This window comes from Sceloporus undulatus, chromosome 3 (genome assembly GCF_019175285.1).
Source record: "Sceloporus undulatus isolate JIND9_A2432 ecotype Alabama chromosome 3, SceUnd_v1.1, whole genome shotgun sequence".
In the NCBI taxonomy this organism is placed as follows: Eukaryota; Metazoa; Chordata; class Lepidosauria; order Squamata; family Phrynosomatidae; genus Sceloporus; species Sceloporus undulatus.
Genome location: NC_056524.1, coordinates 20,781,632 through 20,802,561, shown reverse-complemented (window position 1 = coordinate 20,802,561; position 20,930 = coordinate 20,781,632). Strand labels below are relative to the sequence as shown.

The 20,930-nt window shown below is 41.0% G+C and overlaps 1 protein-coding gene across 5 annotated transcripts in view; it reads right to left on the bottom strand.

Annotated features, from left to right (window-relative positions):
- The window catches only part of CNTN5 (contactin 5), a 932,298-nt gene that overhangs the window by 62,215 nt on the left and 849,153 nt on the right, over positions 1-20,930 (bottom strand). For 3 of the 5 annotated variants that reach the window (XM_042459705.1, XM_042459706.1, XM_042459710.1), the window contains 4 exons: positions 16,673-16,750; positions 15,694-15,814; positions 2,680-2,838; positions 1,935-2,084 (listed from right to left, as the gene is read on the bottom strand). In XM_042459705.1, the coding sequence (XP_042315639.1) occupies positions 1,935-2,084; positions 2,680-2,838; positions 15,694-15,814; positions 16,673-16,750 (508 nt within the window). The remainder of the gene's footprint in view (positions 1-1,934; positions 2,085-2,679; positions 2,839-15,693; positions 15,815-16,672; positions 16,751-20,930) is intronic. The other 2 variants (XM_042459707.1, XM_042459709.1) reach the window with 2 other exon arrangements.

Below are 20,930 nucleotides of genomic sequence, written 5' to 3'. Positions count from 1 at the left end.
GGAGTAGAGATTGCTCTGGGTGCTTCATGGCCAGTCCCATGAAAATGATACAGAGTTGGAAGGAGCGGCGACTCTGGGAATTAGGTAATACAAAATTATTTAGGTACATCAGCAAAAGTGGTGTAAGCCCACCTGACATTTGAATTCCTGGGTATTATACAGTCCACTCTTCATATCCAAGATGGATCTGTTCTGGACCCCCCCCCCCCCCCCCCCATAGAGAGAGAGAGAGAGAGAGAGAGAGAGAAGGAAAAACACAGGACCTTTAGTTCCATTGTTCTCAAAGGAAGGTGCGACATGTGCATGGCCACTAATGTGGCCATGAACATATACTCCCATTGAAATCAATTGGTCTTGCTGTCCATGGATTCTTAAATCCATGGATAGTAAGCCAAAGGGTATCAAGAGTTCACTGTACCTATGTAACTGCTTGTGCTTTAGTCCTGACAACATATGTTGATTGTGCAGAACTTTAGTTTCTAAATAAAGTTTTCATGCTTTACTACTAAAGCTTAGATTTCTGAACTGAAGTGATCCCGTACATGGCAATTTTCAGGACTCCCTTCTACCCTAAACTGATGCAACATGCATTTGCCTGAGGAGAATCGTAAACAACGGTGTTTTGTTTTTTTTTTTGCCAGTTCTGGACTCAGCACCTTACTTCACAGGAAAATAAAAATATTTCTCGGAAGATGCCAGCAACAGATGCTGGCGAAATGGCAGGAAAAAACTCTTCTAGAACATGGCCACATAGCCCGAAAAACCCACGAAAAACCATGGATGCCGTGCATGAAAGCCTTCGACTTCACAATAAAATTAAAGTATCAATAACATTAAAACCAGTTAAAATGTAACCTTTAACAAGAAAACAGCAAATAGACAATAGAGCTCATTTTGCAAGGCCCATTACCTCTGGACAATTCAGCTTGCCAGTACAACCAAGTCTTCATCTGTATGTAGAAAGACAGCAAGGCTAAACTCTTTAGAAGTAGAGTTATAAAGTCTGGGATCAGCCACCAAGAAGGCCCTCTCCCATATTCCCATTGGATGTATCTCTGGAGGTGATGGGATATAAAGACTTCCCCAAAAGAACCGGGGGGGACCCCAAACAAAAACAAGGAGGCATGCACAGTCCAACAAATAACATGGATATGAGCATTATAGGCCATAACTAGCACTTGTAATTTGGTTAACAATTTGACTACAGCTCTTTAGACTAGGTAAAGAGAAGTGCTTGTGTAAGGGATACTAAATAATCCCTACAATAACTCCTGTGAAATATTCCCAAAACTAATAGGTGTTTATCAGACGAGCTCTTAAAGAGGTACTATTCCAGTGTGACTCCTCTAGCTGCCTCCTGTTGCATGCTGGGATTGGCAGTTTTAAGGAGGGGTATTTAGAATTCTCAGGCAGAGAAGTTCAGCTCCTTAAAACTGCCAATCCCAGCATGCAACAGGAGGCTGCTAGAGGAGTCACACTGGCATAGTAGCTCTTTAAGAGCATAGTGTGATAAACATCTAAGATCCTACACTGGAGCTGAATGATATAAACCTCTATATGTGGAATTATGCATTAATTGAGCTGTGCAGCACAGAATTGCAGTGGCACAACTGAAGATGTCAAATGTACAACCAAATGCAAAATCAACTGTGGATGCACATCAATGCACAAAACACATGCATGTGATTGTACATCCATGTGTAGTGCATATCCATAGTGCTGCATGTGCAACTCTTCTACAACCTTGGCCTGAATGTTGATGTTCTCCATTCTGCAAATATGTCCAGCTCCTTCTGTAGGAGAACATAAGCATGCATAAGACACCAACCAGATTCTGGCTAACACTTCAGATAAGTTTAGCAAAGAAGAAACAATGAAAGGTGAAGGTTAATTCTAAAGTTTCACAGTTAGTTGTTTCCAGCTGAAGTTCTTACCTGCTTCTTTTGTCCGGATCACTCTGGATGGTGCACTTGGATCTCCAGTTCCAATTTTGTTAGTTGCTACAACTCTAAATTCATATTCCACCCATGGGTTCAGTTCAACAGCCATAGCAGACTCCATGTCACCACTGATGTTTTCTGGAACTATAAACAGTGAGTAAATTTGAGTAACATTTTGAAGGCATGCCATCCATGCACAGCGTATGATGATGATGTCACGCTTGCTTCACCTCCACATGGACCGGCGTGTGTGTGACATCACTGCGCCACTGGAGGGCATTTGCAGAGCCCTATCTGCAGTGCAGAAAGGAGCTCTGAAATGGAGCTCCTTTTGGGCACACGCTTCATTCCCGAGGCAACTAGACACCCCATGGCTGTGCCTGTCAGGGTGTCTGGGGGCATACAGCCCCAAGCATACCCCTTTTCTAGGTCATGGGGAAGCGGCTTTTTGCTGCTTCTCCATGGCCTGGAAAAGCGCCGGATTGGGGCCACAGGGTCTGCTGGTATGGCTGCCCTGGCCCCAATCCTCCGTGGAAAGGGGCGGTTGCAGGCCGCCCCAAACGGGCGGTCTGTACCACACCTTAAATACTCATTAATTTTAAATGGGAATTAGAATTTTAAAAATTAAAATTTATTAAATTCTGTACATGATTACCTGGGAGTAGGTCCTATTAAACCCAAATAGATTTACTTCCAAGTATGTATGTGATGATTTAAGTTTTTTTTTTAAAGTTCTTACCTGTTTTCACAGTTTGCCAGCCAAGAGAAAATGGACTTCGGGCTTGCAAGTTGTAGGAAGTTATGGGGCTGTGATTGTCAGCCCCAGGAGTCCATGAAAGTGTGGCTGTGGTCTCTGTGATCTCTTCGACAATCACAACTCCAGGAGGCCCTGGTGGACCTGACAGAGAGAGAGAGAGAGAGAGAGAGAGATTGAAACTAGAATGCATTACTTTTTAAATCCAATCTCTATGAATAGGATCATATCCATGTCTTCTGCCCATGAATACCAATTACGAACTGCTGATCTCTTAAGTCTTTATGACAGGTTGGTGGGCTGGCTGCCATTTCAGGAGGGCAGTGAATCCATTCTAGGTTTTGATCTGAATTTTAAAGCAGCTATTACAATTGTTATTGTGTGCCTTCAAATAGTTTCCAATTTATGATGACCTTGTCACTGGTTTTCTTGGCAAGAGGGGGCATTTGCCTTTGACTCCCTCTGAGGCAGAGAGTCTAAGGTCTGACTTGTCCAAAACCACCCAGTGGGTTTCCATGGCTGAGTGGGGATTCAAATCCAGATCTCTAGAGTCAAAGTCCAACACTCAAACCATGACATCACAAGGGCTATACAAAGCAGCTATACAAGGGTAGATATCCTACATTGCTTCAGCATAACATAAATATCTGCCAGCTGAGTTATGTTAGGTAACACTTCTATTGCATATCAACACAATGCAATGAATGTGGATCAATGGCCACATTCAATACAACCCATTATGAAATTGCAACACTGGATGTGCAGAGGAAATGTGCTTTAAAAATGCATAGTCACATACTGGAGGACAAAATTGGGGGAATACTTATCAAATTTGCAGATGGCACCAAATTAGGAGGAATAGCTAATACTCCAGAGGACAGGATCAAGATTCAAAATGACCAGAACAGACTAGAAAACTGGGCCAAAGCTAACAAAATGAAATTCAACACAGAGAAATGTAAAGTACTGCACTTAGGGCGGAAAAATGAAAAGCACAGATATAGGATGGGGGACACGTGGCTGAATGAAACTACGTGTGAAAGGGATCTAGGAGTCCAAGTAGACCACAAGTTGAACATGAGTGAACAGTGTGATGTGGCAGCTAACAAGGCCAATGCGATTTTAGGCTGCATCAATAGAAGTATAGTGTCTAGATCCAGGGAAGTAATAGTGCCACTCTATTCTGCTTTGGTCAGGCCCCACCTGGAATACTGTGTCCAGTTCTGGGCACCACAATTAAAAAAGGACATTGAGAAACTGGAGCGTGTCCAAAGGAGAGCGACTAAAATGGTGAAAGGTCTGGAAACCATGCCCTATGAGGAGCGACTTAGGGAGCTGGGGATGTTTAGCCTGGAGAAGAGAAGGTTAAGAGGTGATATGATAGCCCTGTTTAAATATTTGAAGGGATGTCATATTGAGGAGGGAGCAAGCTTGTTTTCTGTTGCTCCAGAGACTAGGACCCGGAGCAATGGATGCAAGCTGAAGGAAAAGAGATTCCACCTCAACATTAGGAGGAACTTCCTGACAGTAAGGGCTGTTCGACAGTGGAACAAACTCCCTCGTAGTGTAGTGAAGTCTCCTTCCTTAGAGGTCTTCAAACAGAGGCTGGATGGCCATCTGTCGGGGATGCTTTGATTGTGATTTCCTGCATGGCCGGGGTTTGGACTGGATGGCCCTTGTGGTCTCTTCCAACTCTACAATTCTATGATTCTATGATTTTAATGTGTTACTTCATGTGTAACAGCCTTGTTTCCATAACTGTACTTATCCTGCTGTCAGCTGGATATGACCATTGCACGGTTTCCAAAATAATCTGCTCTGCATGTGTAGCACAACTTCTCTCTGTATGAGACATTAACAGGAAGTTAACCCTTTAAAGCTGAGACTAGTCCATGGATGGGGAAGCCATCAAACCACCAGTGCATTACACATTGTTATTGTTGTGTGTCTTAAGTCATTTGCTTTTCTCTCAGGCTGAGAGTGTGCAGTTTGTCCAAGGTCACCCAGTAGGTTTCCATGCTCAAGCTCGGATTCAAACACCCTGGTCCCCAGGATCATAGCAATGCTCAAAGCACTGCCTCATATCACCTCTTTCATCACAATTATAGTTTATGTTTTTTGAGACATATTCCCCTACTCATTTATTTTTATGTTTTTCTTTGTGTCTACCCAATAACAAAAGCTCTGCATGGTACTTATATGATGAAATAACAAATGCAGTACATAATTAAAGAGCAATAAATCAATAACCAGCCCAGGAATACAATATAAAATGTATGAAAGCAATCCTTCCAGCACTTTAGAACTTCCTTTTAACACAGATCACTTTGAAAGTGGACTGGAACAGGCAAATAATGGTAAATAGAAAACCATCCACACCCTTGCATATGTATTGACACAAACATTCACTGCAGTCATGACAAATGTAGCATGGCTAGATATGCCCTGCCTATATAAATTGGTATGAAGAGAGAGGGGGAGAAAACACATTATTAGATTTAATGTTCAGTTGTAAGGAGCCCTGGTGGCGCAGTGGTTAAATGCCTGTACTGCAGCCATTCACTCAAAACCACAAGGTTGCGAGTTCAAGACCAGCAAAAGGGTCCAAGCTCCACTCAGGCTTGCATCCTTCCGAGGTCGCTAAAATGAGTACCCAGACTGTTGGGGGCAAATTAGCTTACTTGCTAATTAGTTTACTTGCTGTTCACTGCTATGATCTTTGGAATAGTGGTATATAAATAAAAAACAAAAACAAAAAAAATTAATCATTTACAGAGTCAGAGGAATGGTTGGTTAAGAAAGCTTTCAGTTTTCCTGCAGGCTTGTGTTATTCTTCTCTATCCCCAAGACAATAAAAACAAAAAAATTGAGAAGAGCTAATTCTGGGGAAATCTATAGTCTGCTCAACTGTGGGCTGGTTTGCTCATCAGAGGCAAGAACTGGCTATAGCAATACATGTAGTCAATGTTTTTAGGGGAAGCAATCTGAGCTGAGTGATCCAGTTGTGATGTAGTGGCTTGAGTGTTGGGATATGCTGGCTGTCCTGAATGGAGTTCTCCTGTAATATATATACAGGAGATCTGCATTAATTAATTAATTCATTAATTCATTCATCAATCAGTTTACATTCTTTCTAGAACATAGCCCGAAAAACTCACAAAAAACCATGGATGCCGGCCATGAAAGCCTTCGACTTCACATTACATTGTGCAGCTTACAAGGTTACAACTAAATACCTGATTTTTTTTAATTAAAAAAACCTGATTTAAAAATCAAATTGAATTAACAGTCATATCAAAATGCCAATAATTTAAAACAGTCTTAAATAATTGAATAATAATAGAAAATAAGAATAAAAGTGCAGCTTTCATTAAAAGACCCTGTGTGACCAAATTTAAATAAAATTAAAAAAATAATAAGTCCATTAACAATTACATGAAAAGTGTGATATGGATGGCATCATTCCTATGTGAAAAAGGTAGATGGTTGGTCCCAGTATGAAGGGAAGGTTTGAAATGCATTTTATACATCTTTTATTGGGGTAGGGAAATATGCCTTTTGGTTTATTAAGTAGAATACACTAGTGTCTTCTTTAGCTCTTATTAAGTTCAGGAAAAGTTCCCATAGCCTTGTGTCTAATATTTCATTGACTCACTCACTGAATAGGATATTCCCTTTAACCCCCTTTAAAGTTCTCCCAGCACTCAGGTTGTGTTTTGATCTTTTAAGCTCATCTGTGGTTGTATACAAATTCTTTGTGCATGACATACATTATTTTCTGTGCTGCAAGCTGGATTTTCATTTCAATGTACTTTTAAAAAAAATCTTGGAGAGAAAAAGTAAAGCACATTCCAAACCAGATACAATCACAGTAGCTCCAATTAATATATTATTAAGAATTGTCTGGGTGAATTCACACACACACACACACACACACACACACACACACACACATTTAATGATGCTAACTTTGTTGCCTTTCCAGCACTTAAGACAAATTTAACAGTGGCAGAAATAGCCCCCAGATAAGATTTAATATCGAATAGGAGTGTCTGTAAGCTCCTGATACAAGATTCAAAGTTGAAAAATAAAACCAAGAGTTGAGTTTTTGTGCATTTTGATTTTTCCATGAAAAAGTCTCCCAGGAAATGCAATTCCTCAACTTCTATAACAAATATGGGCAAGTTAATCTATACACTGAGCTAAATTGTTAATGAACAATTACTTTTTTATTTTGGTTATTAATGCAAGACACATCTTGGTTCTTCACTTAATGCTCACTTAATGCACTAGGTGAGGCTGCTCTTGAAAAGCATTTGGATACCACAGCTAATACAAACTGTGGCAGCGGTTGTCAAGTGTTCTCTGTAACAGATCATATAATCACTGGTCTTACAGAAACTGTGTTGGCTACCAATTCTTTGAATAAAGGCAGGATGTAATATAAATGAATACATAAATATCCCTTGAAAGTTGCTCAGCTACAAAATAGAGTGAACATCCTCTAAATCAGTGACCTTCAACCTTTAGTCCGCCAAATGATTTGGACTTCCCCAAAAGTTCCAGACAGCATGACCAATGGTAAGAGATTCTGGTAGCTGAAATCCAAAATATCTGGAAGACCAAATATTGAGAAACACTGCTCTAAATCATGCAGTGACATTCTGTGATCTCCCTGTGACCCTCTGGACACTGTGAAATCATCACTGATAATTTGCTACTCCTCACCCATCCTTGAATAGTATACAGGCAATGTAGTCCATTTACTTATAAGGTGTAATGTTGCATACGACTTGCAATCATGCTTTTTGCATCTAGAGTCATCGGGCTTGTATTTTGTTCCTGTTTCCTAGTAATGGCATATTTAAATTAGTCCATAACTGTCCAATAAACTATGGGTTTCTATACTCCGAAACCCCTCCCCTTGCCCTGAAAGTCTGCTCCATAACCTGAATTTACAGGGAAGGGCAAGATTCTTCCCTTTCCTTTTCTTCCCACACCCCTTTTGCGTTAATAGACTACAAACTATTTGCAACTCAGTTTGCAGCAGTTGAGCTAAGCTGATGACAAAGGGGGAAAGCAGGAGGAAAAAGAAACTAGGTCATTTTAAAAAGCAGTTTGAAAATGAAAGGAAATAGGTTTAATCAGCACTGTCCCTGCCAAATCAGAACAGGTGGAGGGTCTCAGTCATAATAAGAGTTCTTGCTAAATCAGACCAAAAGCCTATCTAGTCCAGTAACCTGTGTCTGATAGCTTATCATTTAGGTTAGAGAGTGCCAGAAAATACCAGAGGCAACAAAGAAATTTAGAAGGAAGGCAATGATAAATCACCACTGTATATTCCTTACTTAAGAAAACCCTATGAAATTCATGGGGTTGACATAAGTTGACAGATCACTTGATGGAAGGAGAGCAGGTGGGTATCAGAGAAGTGCCTGTCTATGTCCCTATATCCAGACAGAGAATGATGAAATCATCTGTTGACACCTCCAAGAATCGGGGACACTTGCAGATAAAACATGGGTTAAGGGTAAGACTCAGAGGGGAGATGCAACATACTTCTGCATGCTGAACTTTTATGCCAAAGCCCTGTCATGCAAGATCTCAGCTTCCATTGTTTATTTTTAGGGGTATTTTTGCCCCCAGTGTGGCTATTCAAGGGTTCCGGTTTCACTGTAACTGCCCACCTTGATTGAAAGTTTCACAGGTGGATTACTGGAATAAGATGGAAGCCTCCATGCAATGTACTTAGGGGAAAAATGAATGAGAGAGAGAGAGAGAGAGAGAGAGAGAGAAAAGGGGGGGAGAGACAAGTCAGAAACACACCTTAGAGACTGAACATGTAAGCAGAACAGGCTAAAGTCTGATCATTTGTTACAGAAGCACTGGCTTCTGGAGAGATTGTGGTGAGACAGCTCATAAGGCAGCTGGTCACATAAAGAGCAGTGGAGTCGTTCAGCAAAGCCAACTATCAGCTTGGTGCTAATGCGCCATGAGCTGAGTTTGCTAAGCAAATATAAGGAGCTTCAGTTTTAGACAGGGCTCCAATTCTAAAGTATACTTTGAGACAATCAGATAAGTAACTGTTCCGTCTCCAGATATGACATGAAAGAAAAGTGTACTGGCTTAATACATTTCAGAACAAAAAAATGAGAAACTCAGAGACTGTGAAGAGAGGAGCTTGGCAAGCCTGAGTAAAGGTAGCCAGTCACAGCCTTTGAGATGATATTGTGTGTGTGTGTGTGTTTGTGTGTTTAATATAAAACCAGGGGTTAAACTCCTAGTTAGGGCCAGTTAGAAATAGACATAAGGACAAGGACAAATAGGAAAGGATTAAATCTTGAAAAGATGAAACAGGGCCAGTCAGGAACATAGAAATGATAAAGGCTAGGAATTTTAATTTGGAAGCTGCTTTGTATTTCAATTTGGGGGTAAGGATAGAAGTAAGATAATAATAATGAAAAGAAGATGATGAAAATGAAGGAGGAGGAGGAGAAGGACAATAAACAATAAGTGAGAGAAGTAACTTTAATTTGATGGAACATGAAATGTAGAAAGAGTGAAGGGAGAATTGTAACTTGAGTTTTTTGTGGGTTTTTCAACCCTCTCACAAGTGCAGGAGTCCACCACATACCATGCAGCTGTGGACAAATCTACATGGAGACCCCAAATGCAGTGTGCAAATGCAAATCAAGGAACATGAGAGACACTGCAGACTGGGCCAGACAGAAAAATCATCAGCAGAACACATTATAAACCATCCTGGCATAAAATGCTATTTGAAAACACTGAATTTCTGGACCATGCCAGCAACTATTAGTTCAGAATGCACAGGGAAGCCACTGAAATTCACAAACACCTGGAGAACATCAACAGGAAAGAAGAAACCCTGAAAGTAAACAAAGTTTGGTTACCAATCCTGAAAAACACCAACATCAAGACTCAGCACATGCAAATGAATATCACACAGAGTCAGGAGGTTTCCCAGCAGACAATGGATCACTAATTAAGCAGATACAAATCCTCCTCACATATCCTCTCACTCTGAGGCCTTGCCATCACCAACAGACCAACACACAGATTAACATGTAAATCACTTCCTCTCAAGCAAGGGTCACACAGTGTATATACCCCACACACCTCCATGTCACCATTCTCTGAAGATGCCAGCCGTGAAAGTCTTCGACTTCACAATTGTAACTTTGTTTTAAGTGAGATGCTACATTATACTGTGCATGTAGCCAGGATTAGGCCAAGATGTTTAACTTACTTATTGTACAATAAACCTTTTGTTGCTGCTATTGTATGCCTTCACATTGTTTAAATCTTCAATATTATTTTTATTTTCTACATCAGCATTTGGATGTTTTAATTTAAGAATTAATAATGAACAGTCACTTACTATTACACTGACCCCAAAAACTCACACATACACTTGTTCACTATAAGTGTCACTTTGGAACCCAGTAACCAGATCCAGGAAAGGGTTTTAGAGGGAAAAGATCAGGATGAGTGATAGCAGCCCTTTAGTTGGAGCTATGGGGCCAACCTGGATAGAAGGTGTGTCACAGAGACCCATCAGCCTCATGCTTTGATCTTTGGACAATCCAGATAAACACTCTGGTGTGTGATGTACAATTAGACATCTCTTAGGTAAGACAACTAAGGGCAAGAACTAGGGGTACTCTTTATTTTTATAGTTCTTTGGGGGGCGGGTTCCAAATAATACTTGTGCATGTTTGAAACACTAATAAAAGAAAATTGACATTTTTACCATGGTGAATTCCTCATTAATTGTTTACAAACTAGTAATCAATATGGATAATTATAAACTAATCTCTGATTGATGTGAGTCGATGGGAGAAATTTCATTCACTGCCTGGTTAATGTGCATGAACACAGAGGATTGGCTCAGCTGTATATCCTATGGTGATAGATCATCACAACTGAAGTTCTGAAGCCTCTAGAGGTCCATATATTCCCCATGCTAGCGTCAGAACTTCACATTCTGATTTGTCCTATATTAATGGATTTCTCCTTTATCTGTTTCATAGGGAATGAAATCGGAAATAGCAGAAAATGCAACGAGGCTTATCGGTTATATTTAAAAAGTAACCAAGCTAAAAAGAAATAACTAAATCCCACTGTAAGATCACGCCAACTGAAATACACCAGAAGCAGCTGAGATTTTAAAATAAATAAAAGCTGGCAGGCACAGGTGCCAATCGGAAAGGAAAATGTGCTTTGGGATCAGAACCAAGAATTGGACTAATCATTCACTGACAGGGAGCAAGACTTGATTTGCCATCATAAAGTGAAATCTGACAAACAGAGGCAAACAGTTTTTCACAGTGTCATAAGCAAGTGTACTCTGTGTGAATACCTTGGTTCATTTGAAGAAGGTCTGGTTTTTTTCCCCCCTCTAGAAAAAAAATCAGTTTGCACTAGGATTCAAAGAACATTAAGCACAGTGAGCAGCAATGTCACAACAGAAAATGATTTTTGAAAATATGGCTCATTCTTTGCAAGCTGTGAATGAAAAACTGGCTGGTTGTATGGGAACATTAGAATGGCTGGGGAATAGTTAAATGGTGGAATGGAGATTGCCAGTGTTTCCTTTCCTTTCCTTTCCTTTTCTTTCCTTTTTTTTTTTTTTTTTTTTTTTTTGGGCAAGGATTCTGTGGCTTTAACATTTATGCAACAGGCAAAAATGCCTGGAACTGCTCCTCTTCTCAACAAATTTATGATGTAATTATTTCTTTCAAATCCCTCTTCAAAATCTACCTTTTCCTGAGGTCCAGGTCCAGATTCCAGTTTACTTCCTGGAAAAAAAGGTCTTTCTTGGACAAATAAATAAATAAATACATAAATAGTTCATTCACCCCAACATGGTGAAATGGACCTCAACTCCTAGGCACTGGGGCATTTTTAGTATAATAATTCCTTTTTTTCCCCATTTTATTTTCAAAAATGGTTTGGATACTATGGGGGACCCTGGGGACCTAAAACAGCTTTAAAGAGGCACATGTTGCCCATGGAATACACTTTCCCCACCCTTGGCTTATTGGAATAAAATCTAAATTTGGGTATTGGAATGGTATAATCTTTCTTTTTACTCCTTAGCAGGCTTTCCGGATCTCAAGTCCTGGCCCCAAGTCTCAGGACTTAAACATTTTTCTCCAGTATTCAGAGCAAGGGGTATAAAGTGCATTGAACAAAAATATGTGCATAGGATATTTTCCTCTTGGTGTTTTTTTTTTTACCTAAATAGTGTATTCTGTGCAAGTATGGTTTATGCATAATGTCTCATGCTCAATGGAACCAGTGTGATGTAGTGGTTTGAGTGCTGAAGTAGGACTCTGTAAGACCACAGTTGGATATTGATACCCACTGGGTGAGGTTGGTAAGGTCACACTTTCTCAGTCCAAGGAAGGCAATGGCAAACCCAACCTGAACAAAACCCAGTGATACAATCCTGCAATAGGTTCACCTTAGGGTCTATATAAGTCAGAAATTATTTGAAAGCAAACAAGAAACAACTCATACTTATTGGCTTCACTAGTAGCTGTCTCCTGTGTCACATGAGGACATTTATAGGTCTCAGCCCTGAAACCTGAGGTTAGCTGAATTAATCCAGGTTATCCATGTGATTAAAGATGTCACAGCCAGATCACCATCAAGGGCCTGGGATAGTCCTGACCTGGCAACCCTACTCCTTTTGCCACTTTCCACCCCTTCCTTTGTCATTTTTGTGTTGGATTTTAGATTGTAAGCATCTCAGGGCAAGGTATATTTTTCCAAATGTGATTTCATAGCATGTCATTGACAAGCTTTATAACTCCCTCCCTAGGGCGGCCAGGATGGCTCCATCCCTGCTGTCCTTCCAGAGGCAGGTAAAGATGTTCTTGTGTTGGCAGGCCTTTGCAAATTGATAAGTTCTGGGAATGTTGTGCTATTTAAATTTCAAAGGTTGTATTGTAGCATTCAATTTTAACTCATAACTGTTTTAACTTTTAAAATGGTTTAATTGTTTTTTAAGTTTTATATTTATACATTTTAATGCTGTATGGTTTTTAAATTGTATTGTTTTAAATATGCTGTTCATCAGATTGAGTCCCTTTATTAGGAGAAAGCCCTAATATAATAAACTAACAACAACACAATGAAAATTCAGGCACACTTCTTGCTTGCTTACAGTGGCCTATATCCTACTGTCAATCCCAATTAGGCAAAAGCAATTGAATCAATGGGATTTGTGAATTATTTACCTCTGATTGATGCATAGAACTGAGCCGTGTTCTCTATGCCTGGAAGCTATTGCACATGAGCTTGCTTATGGAAAGGAAAGCCACTGTGCTGGACTTTACATAGTAAGTGGGAAAATGCAAAAATAGGAAAGAATTACATCTGCCATAGTGCCATTTGGGCTTTCCACATCTCATATTCAGTCAAAAAATTTATTTTCCAGAGTGGAATTTGGGTCTCTGGGATGAAAAAGGTTCCCCATTTATGGATAATAAGACATGCCAGTTGCTATTTTGGGGGCTAATATTGCTGTTTGTTTTTCAATTTAAAACTGCAAAATATTTATTACTGAACGTGCACATTCTGCTTTTAGAGGGCTCATATGTGGTTTCCCTCCGAGATAACAAACTAAGTCTAAACATGCTTACTTCATTAATGCTACAGCATCTGGTGTTCCCAGGCCATTCACTTAACTCACTGCATAAATGTGTTAATGCTGGATTATTTTAATATTCTGGATTTCTACAAAATTGCTGCTTTACTTTCTTTAATGTGCTGTAAGTAGCCCCAAGGGCTTTTAAGGCCATGTAGTGAGAGTACAAATGTAAAATAAATAAATCTCTGTAAGCCAAAAGAAGTGCTATTTTACAACAACCCGAGTCTGATGGGCAATTTTGTCTGCATCAGACTTTGGCAGAGGTGATTTAACACTTGTGAAGCCAATATCATAACCAGTCTTTCACTTCCATGCCTCAAGAAGGAAAAAAGGAACATAATAAGCCCAAGATAATGTAAAACTGATTTATGTTCACAGTCTGTCATAATGTTCACTTTCAATAGAATGTTAACAGGGTGTTTAAACACAACACTTCTAATACTTAAAATCCTGTTTGAGTCCTACATTCAAATGTAGCATCCAATAACAATTTGACTTTTGTTACAAAGGGTCAAGAAGAGAACTCAACACACAGCTCTAATTGTTTTGAAGGACCAATGCAAGTGTTGCCAAGTGAGAAGAATATTTCATGACTTTTAGGAACATTCTTGGGTCTTCAGACTTTTAAAGTTTACATTATCAAGGTCACTGCCCAGTCTCAAATCACTACATTTGAATTCTAAGAGAAAGACTTATACAAGAATTCTTATTTTAAAATCATTACTTTGAAAAAAAAAGTCTTTATTCAGAAATACATTGTACAATCATATGAAACCTTTTATCCTGATGTTCCTGCACATCTCCAACTTTTTCTGGTGTAAAAAAAGTGGGGGGAGACTAGCTCTACTTCATAGAAGAGTTACCCGAAAGGGCTTAGGATGTTATGAAAGGGATAGGAAATGCAAAAACCTCATTCCCCTGCTCCCAAGAAGCTCTACTTTAGTTACTTTTAAAGACAGCCTTGATTTACAGCATCAAAATTTCGCTGTGTATACTATATTGTGTATTATTGGTGGAAAGATAGTACAGTAGGCCCTTGGTATCCACTGGAGCTTGGTTCCAGGACTCCCCATGGATACCAAAATCTGTAGATACTCAAATTTCATTAAATACAATGGCATAGTAAAATGGGAATTCCTTATATAAAATGGCAACATCAAGGTTTGCTTCTTGGAGTGTGTGTGTGTGTGTGTGTAATATTTTCAAGTTGTGGATGGTTGACTCTGTGGACAAAGAATCTGTGAATATGGGGTACTGACTTTATAGAAATTTCAAAACCTGTATCCTTCTCAAAATTTAAGTGTATTTCTTATTTTCTATGCTCTAAACTGGATTTATGAACCCCAACATTCTCCTGAAAGTTTTTTATTACAAAAAGGATTCACCAACTGAAAAAAATGAATATTATATTTATATATTATAATGTATATTATTTATATATATTTCATGTCACCTTTGTTGCATCAAGTCAGCTTTGACTCATGGTGATGCTGTGAAAGAGAGAGAACCCCTCCAATACACCTTGTCATGAAAAGCCCTGCTCAGGTCTTGCAAACTCAAGTTCATGGATTCCTTGATTGAATCAATCCAAATGTAATGCTACCTTCCTCTTTTCTTACCACGTTATTCAAAATTATTGTCTTTTCCATGTCATCACATGCCATTTCATCAGCTGTACAAAGTACAACGAAGTCAGTTTAATCATTTTTGCTTCGAGTTAGAAGCTTGATTTGCTTTATAGAATCAGAAATATTGTTGGCAAGGATGATCCTGACCCATTTCTACCTTATCCAGATATTTAAGAATCCTGCCCCTATCTCTTTGATGGGTTGTAGGTTAATCACAGAGGCTTTAAAAATAGTCAGAATTCCCCCCCCCCCATGTTTGTTAAGGTAAGTTGTTATGTACTTTCAATTTGTTTTCAGCTTATGGTATCCCTAAGAATAGATCTACCACAGGGCTTTTTTTGGCACAATTTGTTTAGAAGGGGGTTGCCTTTGCCTTCCTCCAAGACTATAGGAATGTGACTTTCCCAAGGACATCCAGTGAGTTGCCACAGCTGAGCAGATTTGAACTCTAGTCTCCAGAGTCATAGTCCAACGCTTGAACTGCTACACACACTGTTTTGTGGACCACTGTAAACTTTCACTACGTACTCTTGCTTTGCAAGATATTCTCTTAAAAGAAAAATAACACAAATGATTTAACAAGGAAAATGAATCAAGTGGGATGTGTAGCTGCAAGGACCAAGGGAGGTATTAAAATTCCTTTGTATGATAATTTATGCTGATCATGTCCTCCATTATTAGCATACTCACCCCTAACAAGAAGTTCTGCCTCATCTGATATACTGTCTGCTGTGGTTTGTATCCTGCAGCCATATCTCCCAGCATGTATCAGAAGTATGTTCCTGATCATTAAATCTGCAGAGGATACTTGCTAGAAGAAAAAGAAGAAGAGACAAAATAGCAGAACAACATTATAGATTTTAAATAGTAAAAATGGAGAAACAGTTTTGATTATTTTGGAAGTACTTACTCCAACCTAAAATTTGGGAAAACACTGTCCCTGCTCAATCTCTGTGTTACAATAATCTCTGTGTCAATGATGAGTAAAATGAGTATGTGAAACTGCCTTCTGATGAGTAAAAAAACTTGCTACATGGAGGCTACTACTTTCTACTGGAAGCAGCTCTTGGATCTCTTTGTTTTGCTCGCTATCTGCTAACTAGGGGTGTCAGGGATTGCATGTGGGTTGTTATACATATGAAACAAATGCTCTGTTGTTGCAGTGTACATTCTCTCCAATATACTTTATACACAAACATGGAGTTTGATACCTCTTTAGCTGCTGTGGCTCTGTCCTAGAGGATACTTTGATTTGTAGTTTGGTAAATTACTTAAAAATATTTGCTAGAGAACTTTACTGCATTCTCCTTAATATAGCACTACCTCTCTCTAGTAGAAAATTCTAAGTACCTGAACAAATTGCAAAACCCAGGATTCCAGAATGGAGCCATGGCAGTCAAAATGGTATCAAATTGCTGCAACTATAGATGCATTGCCTATCAGAGGGAAATCAGCATGCCAACATGCATTGTCCCCCAACCCACCAGGAGCCAAACCTCCACTTCCAAGATTAGGTGGCTGCTGTTGAGGAATTACAGTGACATCTCTTTTCTGTTTGACTTTTAACTAAGTAAACACCCCCAGAAAATTTCCCAGAAGGAATTAGGAGGTTATTTAGGTTCCCTTATATTTTCCTTTCCATTCTCTTCTGAACTCTTGCAGGCCCCACCTTCAGGTCCTGAAGATGCTTTGCCTCCCCCCATGTCGTGCGCTTCAGTGACCCCATCTGAGAACGAGTGCCTGAAAGCTACAAAGATGCAAAATGTTAGAAAGTGGCTGGTGTATATTTAGAACAGAATATGCTGAAATCTTGAGAACTAGGTAGAGAATTCAAAGACATAGCTGTGTTAGTCTGGAAAACCAGTATGCAAAAGGATTTTGTGGCACCTTCGAGACTAACTGAAAGAAAGAAGGTGGTAGCAGGAGCTTTCATACACTTGAATCTGCTTTGAGTTTACAAAAGCTCATGCTACCACCATCTTCATTTTAGTTAGTCTCAAAGGTGCTACAAGATCTATTTGCATATAGATAGAGAATATTAGTAGAAACCTGAGGTCTGCAGTCTTCTTGTGGTAAGCTTTCTGGGGGCCATTGTGCAGCAGATCCTGTACTCCTCCCCCCCCCCCATAAAATGGCTCAGAACCCCCTTCCCAGTCATGAAAACATGCAAAAAACAAACAAACCACACACACGCCACCCCAAAAGCACGAGCATCCCTAGAACTATCTCCAATACTTCCTCCAATACTTCCATTTTCTTCTGCATTCTCTCAAAATGGCAACAAGATAGCATCTTCACTTCCTGTTATCATCTGGAGAAGAGTTTATTGCATGATCCCTCGGTGTGATTGCTGCTAGCACTAGCTCCTAGTATCTGGATTCTTTGTTACCTTGATCTCGGACTGGACTTCGTTATCTTCTGGCTGCTTTGACCTCAGACTGTTTTGACCACTCTGTCTCCCGGTATCCTGACTTCGGCTTGGCTTTTGGATTGTTGTGCCTTCTGGTTCCCTGACCTCGGCTTGATTTCTAGGACTGCTTTTGCAAGGTTTGTGTTTACATTCACTTGCTAAGCTGAGTCATTCCTATCAGTTTACGTCTGCGATTGCTGGCCGCAGTCCAGGACAGAATAAACTCTAGCAACCAGCATTATTCTCTCTCCCACTTAAGTAAGGGAAGCTCTCCCTCGTGCCACCTGAGGCTGGTTGGCTAATTACCTCTCGGCAATCCTCTGTGATCTGTGCCTGCAAGCACTCTCGGCCCTTCTCTCTTTGTAAGAAGGCACCTGCAGGCAAGCTTCGTCTCCAGAGTCACCACTAGGCTGTGGTACCATAGGAGGCCTCTCTTCAGCACTAGGACCTGGTTGAATCTCCTCCTCTGGGGCTGGAGGATCACAGCTGGGACCTGGCAGGGCAGGAACAGCACCTGGCGTTGCCTCAATCAGCCCTTGCTCTGGAGGAGGCTCATCCTCCTCCTCCTCCTCCTCCGAGAGCTGATCTTGGCTGGCCATGACACATGGCTCCTCGCACCTCTCCTTCTCCCTATCTCATCCCTATCCGCCCCCTTCCTATCTCCCAACTCCCATTCTCCTGCGCTCTCTGGAACTGCTGCTCCACTGCCCCAAAAGCAGCGACAATCCATGATCTTTTTCTATCACAGTCATTTAATCTTCTCGCCCTCACTGAAACCTGGCTTCCGGCCCACGATACCGCTACCTCTGCTGCCCTTTCTCTTGGCGGTCTCTCTTTTACCCACACTGGCCGCCCTGAGGGTCGCGGAGGAGGGGTCGGCATCTTATTATCAAAGTCCTGCCAGTTTCAGGTTCTCTCTCCTCCCCCCAGCTATTCCTTCTCCTCATTTGAATTACACTCCATTAGACTCTTTTTTCCTCTACAACTTCGGTTGCCATCATCTATCGTCCTCCTGGTTCAGCGTCTCAGTTTTTCACAGATTTCGAGTCTTGGTTGACATTTTTCCTTTCAGATACAGTCCCCTCCCTGATCTTAGGTGACTTTAACATCCACCTCGACGATCCCAAGAATTCCTCAACCTCTTGCTTCAGCTCTCTTTTAGCTTCCTTCGGTCTCCAACCACATTCCAACTCTCCAACCCATTCCCTTGGTCTTGACTTAGTTCTCCTTTCCAAGTGTGTCGTGTCCGACTACTCGGCTTCTGATTTTCCACTATCTGACCATCACCTACTTTCCTTTACTCTTACCTACATCCCACCTCCCCGTCATACCGTCCTCCGCCAGTTCTGCGATCTTCAATCTCTTAACCTTAACCATCTCACTCAGTCCTTGGACTCATCCTTCGCTTCTCTTAATCTTGGGGACTCTGCTGACTCAGCTATGTCTTTATTGAATTCTACTCTCTCCTCAACTCTTGACAGTGTTGCCCCAGTATCTATGCGCGTGTCCTCCTCTTCCTCTACGACTAGGCCTCAGCCCTGGATCACTCCCATTGTTAGATTTCTCCGGTCCTGCTCCCGAGCAGCCAAACGTCTCTGGAGAAAGTCCAGGGAGTGGGCCGACTTTATCCACTATAAATTCATTCTTTTATCTTTTTCACGCGCCCTATCGATGGCAAAACAAGACTACTTTAAATCATTGATCTGCGCCAACGAGAGGCGCCCGCAGCGTTTGTTCTCCTGTTTCAACACACTGTTAAAACCCTCTCTTCCTTCCATCTCTCCATTATTTTCTCCCTCCAACTTCGCCAATTATTTCATTACAAAGATCACTACCATTCGTTCTGAGTTAACCCCTCATGATTTGGCTCCCACCATTAATCTCCTCACCCCTCCTACTAATAAACTCTCTGTGTTTCCTCCTGTTTCTTTGGAAGAACTCTCTTCGCTGCTGAACTCATCCAAACCCACCACCTGCTCTCTTGACCCACTTCCTTCTCGTCTTCTAATCTCTATAGCCCCCTCTTTGTTACCCTTTCTCCTCTATATCTTTAATCTCTCTCTCTCTTCGGGTTCCTTCCCCTCAGTCTTCAAACATGCCTTAGTTTCCCCTATCCTGAAAAAACCCTCTCTCGACCCCTCTTCCTTGGCTAGCTATCATCCAGTCTTTCTTCTTCCTTTTCTCTCTAAGGTGTTGGAACGAGTTGTCTATTCAAGCTGTCTTGAGTTTCTTGAAACCAACTCCATTCTGGATCCCTTCCAGTCTGGTTTTCGCCCATGGCACTCCACAGGCGAATGGCCTTTACTCTATCCTTGTCCTTCTTGATCTGTCTGCGGCCTTCGACACCGTGGACTACTGTTTCCTAATAGATGTACTCTCTGACCTTGGTTTCTTGGGCCTTGTTCTCGATTGGTTCACATCTTACTTGTCAGATAGATCTTTTTCAGTGGTCTCGGGTGGTCAGACCTCTTCTTCTGTCCCCTTATCTGTTGGAGTTCCTCAGGGCTCTGTTTTGGGTCCCCTTCTGTTCTCTTTATACACACTCTCCCTTGGCAAACTTATCAGTTCTTTTGGTTTCTCCTACCATCTGTACGCCGATGATACCCAGCTGTACCTTTCCACCCATAATCTTTCACCAGAGCTAGAGCAGCAAGTGTCATCCTGTTTAACAGCTGTCTCCCACTGGGTGCACCATCGGTGTTTGAAGCTCAATATGTCCAAGACCGAGCTTCTTGTTTTCCCTCCTAAACCCACCCTTCACTACTCCTTTTCTATTTCTGTCAATAATGTCTCTATCCAGCCGGTCCAGGAAGCCAGCAGTCTTGGTTTCATCTTTGACTCCTCTTTGTCATTTATCCCTCAGATCCAGACTACAGCCAAAGTCTGTAGATTTTTTCTCTATAATATCGCTAAAATCCGTCCATATCTCTCAGCTTCTACCGCAAAGACACTGGTCCATGCCCTAGTGGTCTCACGACTAGACTACTGTAACCTCCTCTTGGCAGGGCTTCCCCTCTCTCATCTCCACCCATTAATTTCTGTTCAGCATTCAGCTGCACACATTATTTCACTCACTCGCCGTTATGATCATGTCTCCCCTCTGTTGTCCTCCCTTCACTGGCTCCCTTTTCCTTTCCGCATCAGGTACAAACTTTTGCTACTCACCTTTAAAGCCCTGCATGGGCTGGCCCCTCTTTATTTAACCGATATTCTCTCTCCCTATATCCCTACTCGCACTCTCTGCTCTTGTAGCCAAAGTCTCCTCTCTCAACCCAGGATCTTCTCTGCCCCATCCTGGATCCGTCCCTTCTCTCTTGCTGCCCCTCATTCCTGGAACCTTCTTCCTCTGCATGCACGGCTCATCACTTCCCTAACCAGCTTTAAGGCTGAGCTGAAAACCATATTGTTTAGGGAAGCGTTCTTGGGGAATTTGTGATTGTCATCTGGCTGTCTGATAATATTTGATGTGATTTGTTTTTATATTTGATGTTTTTAATTTGTTTTTTCTTTTCTATAT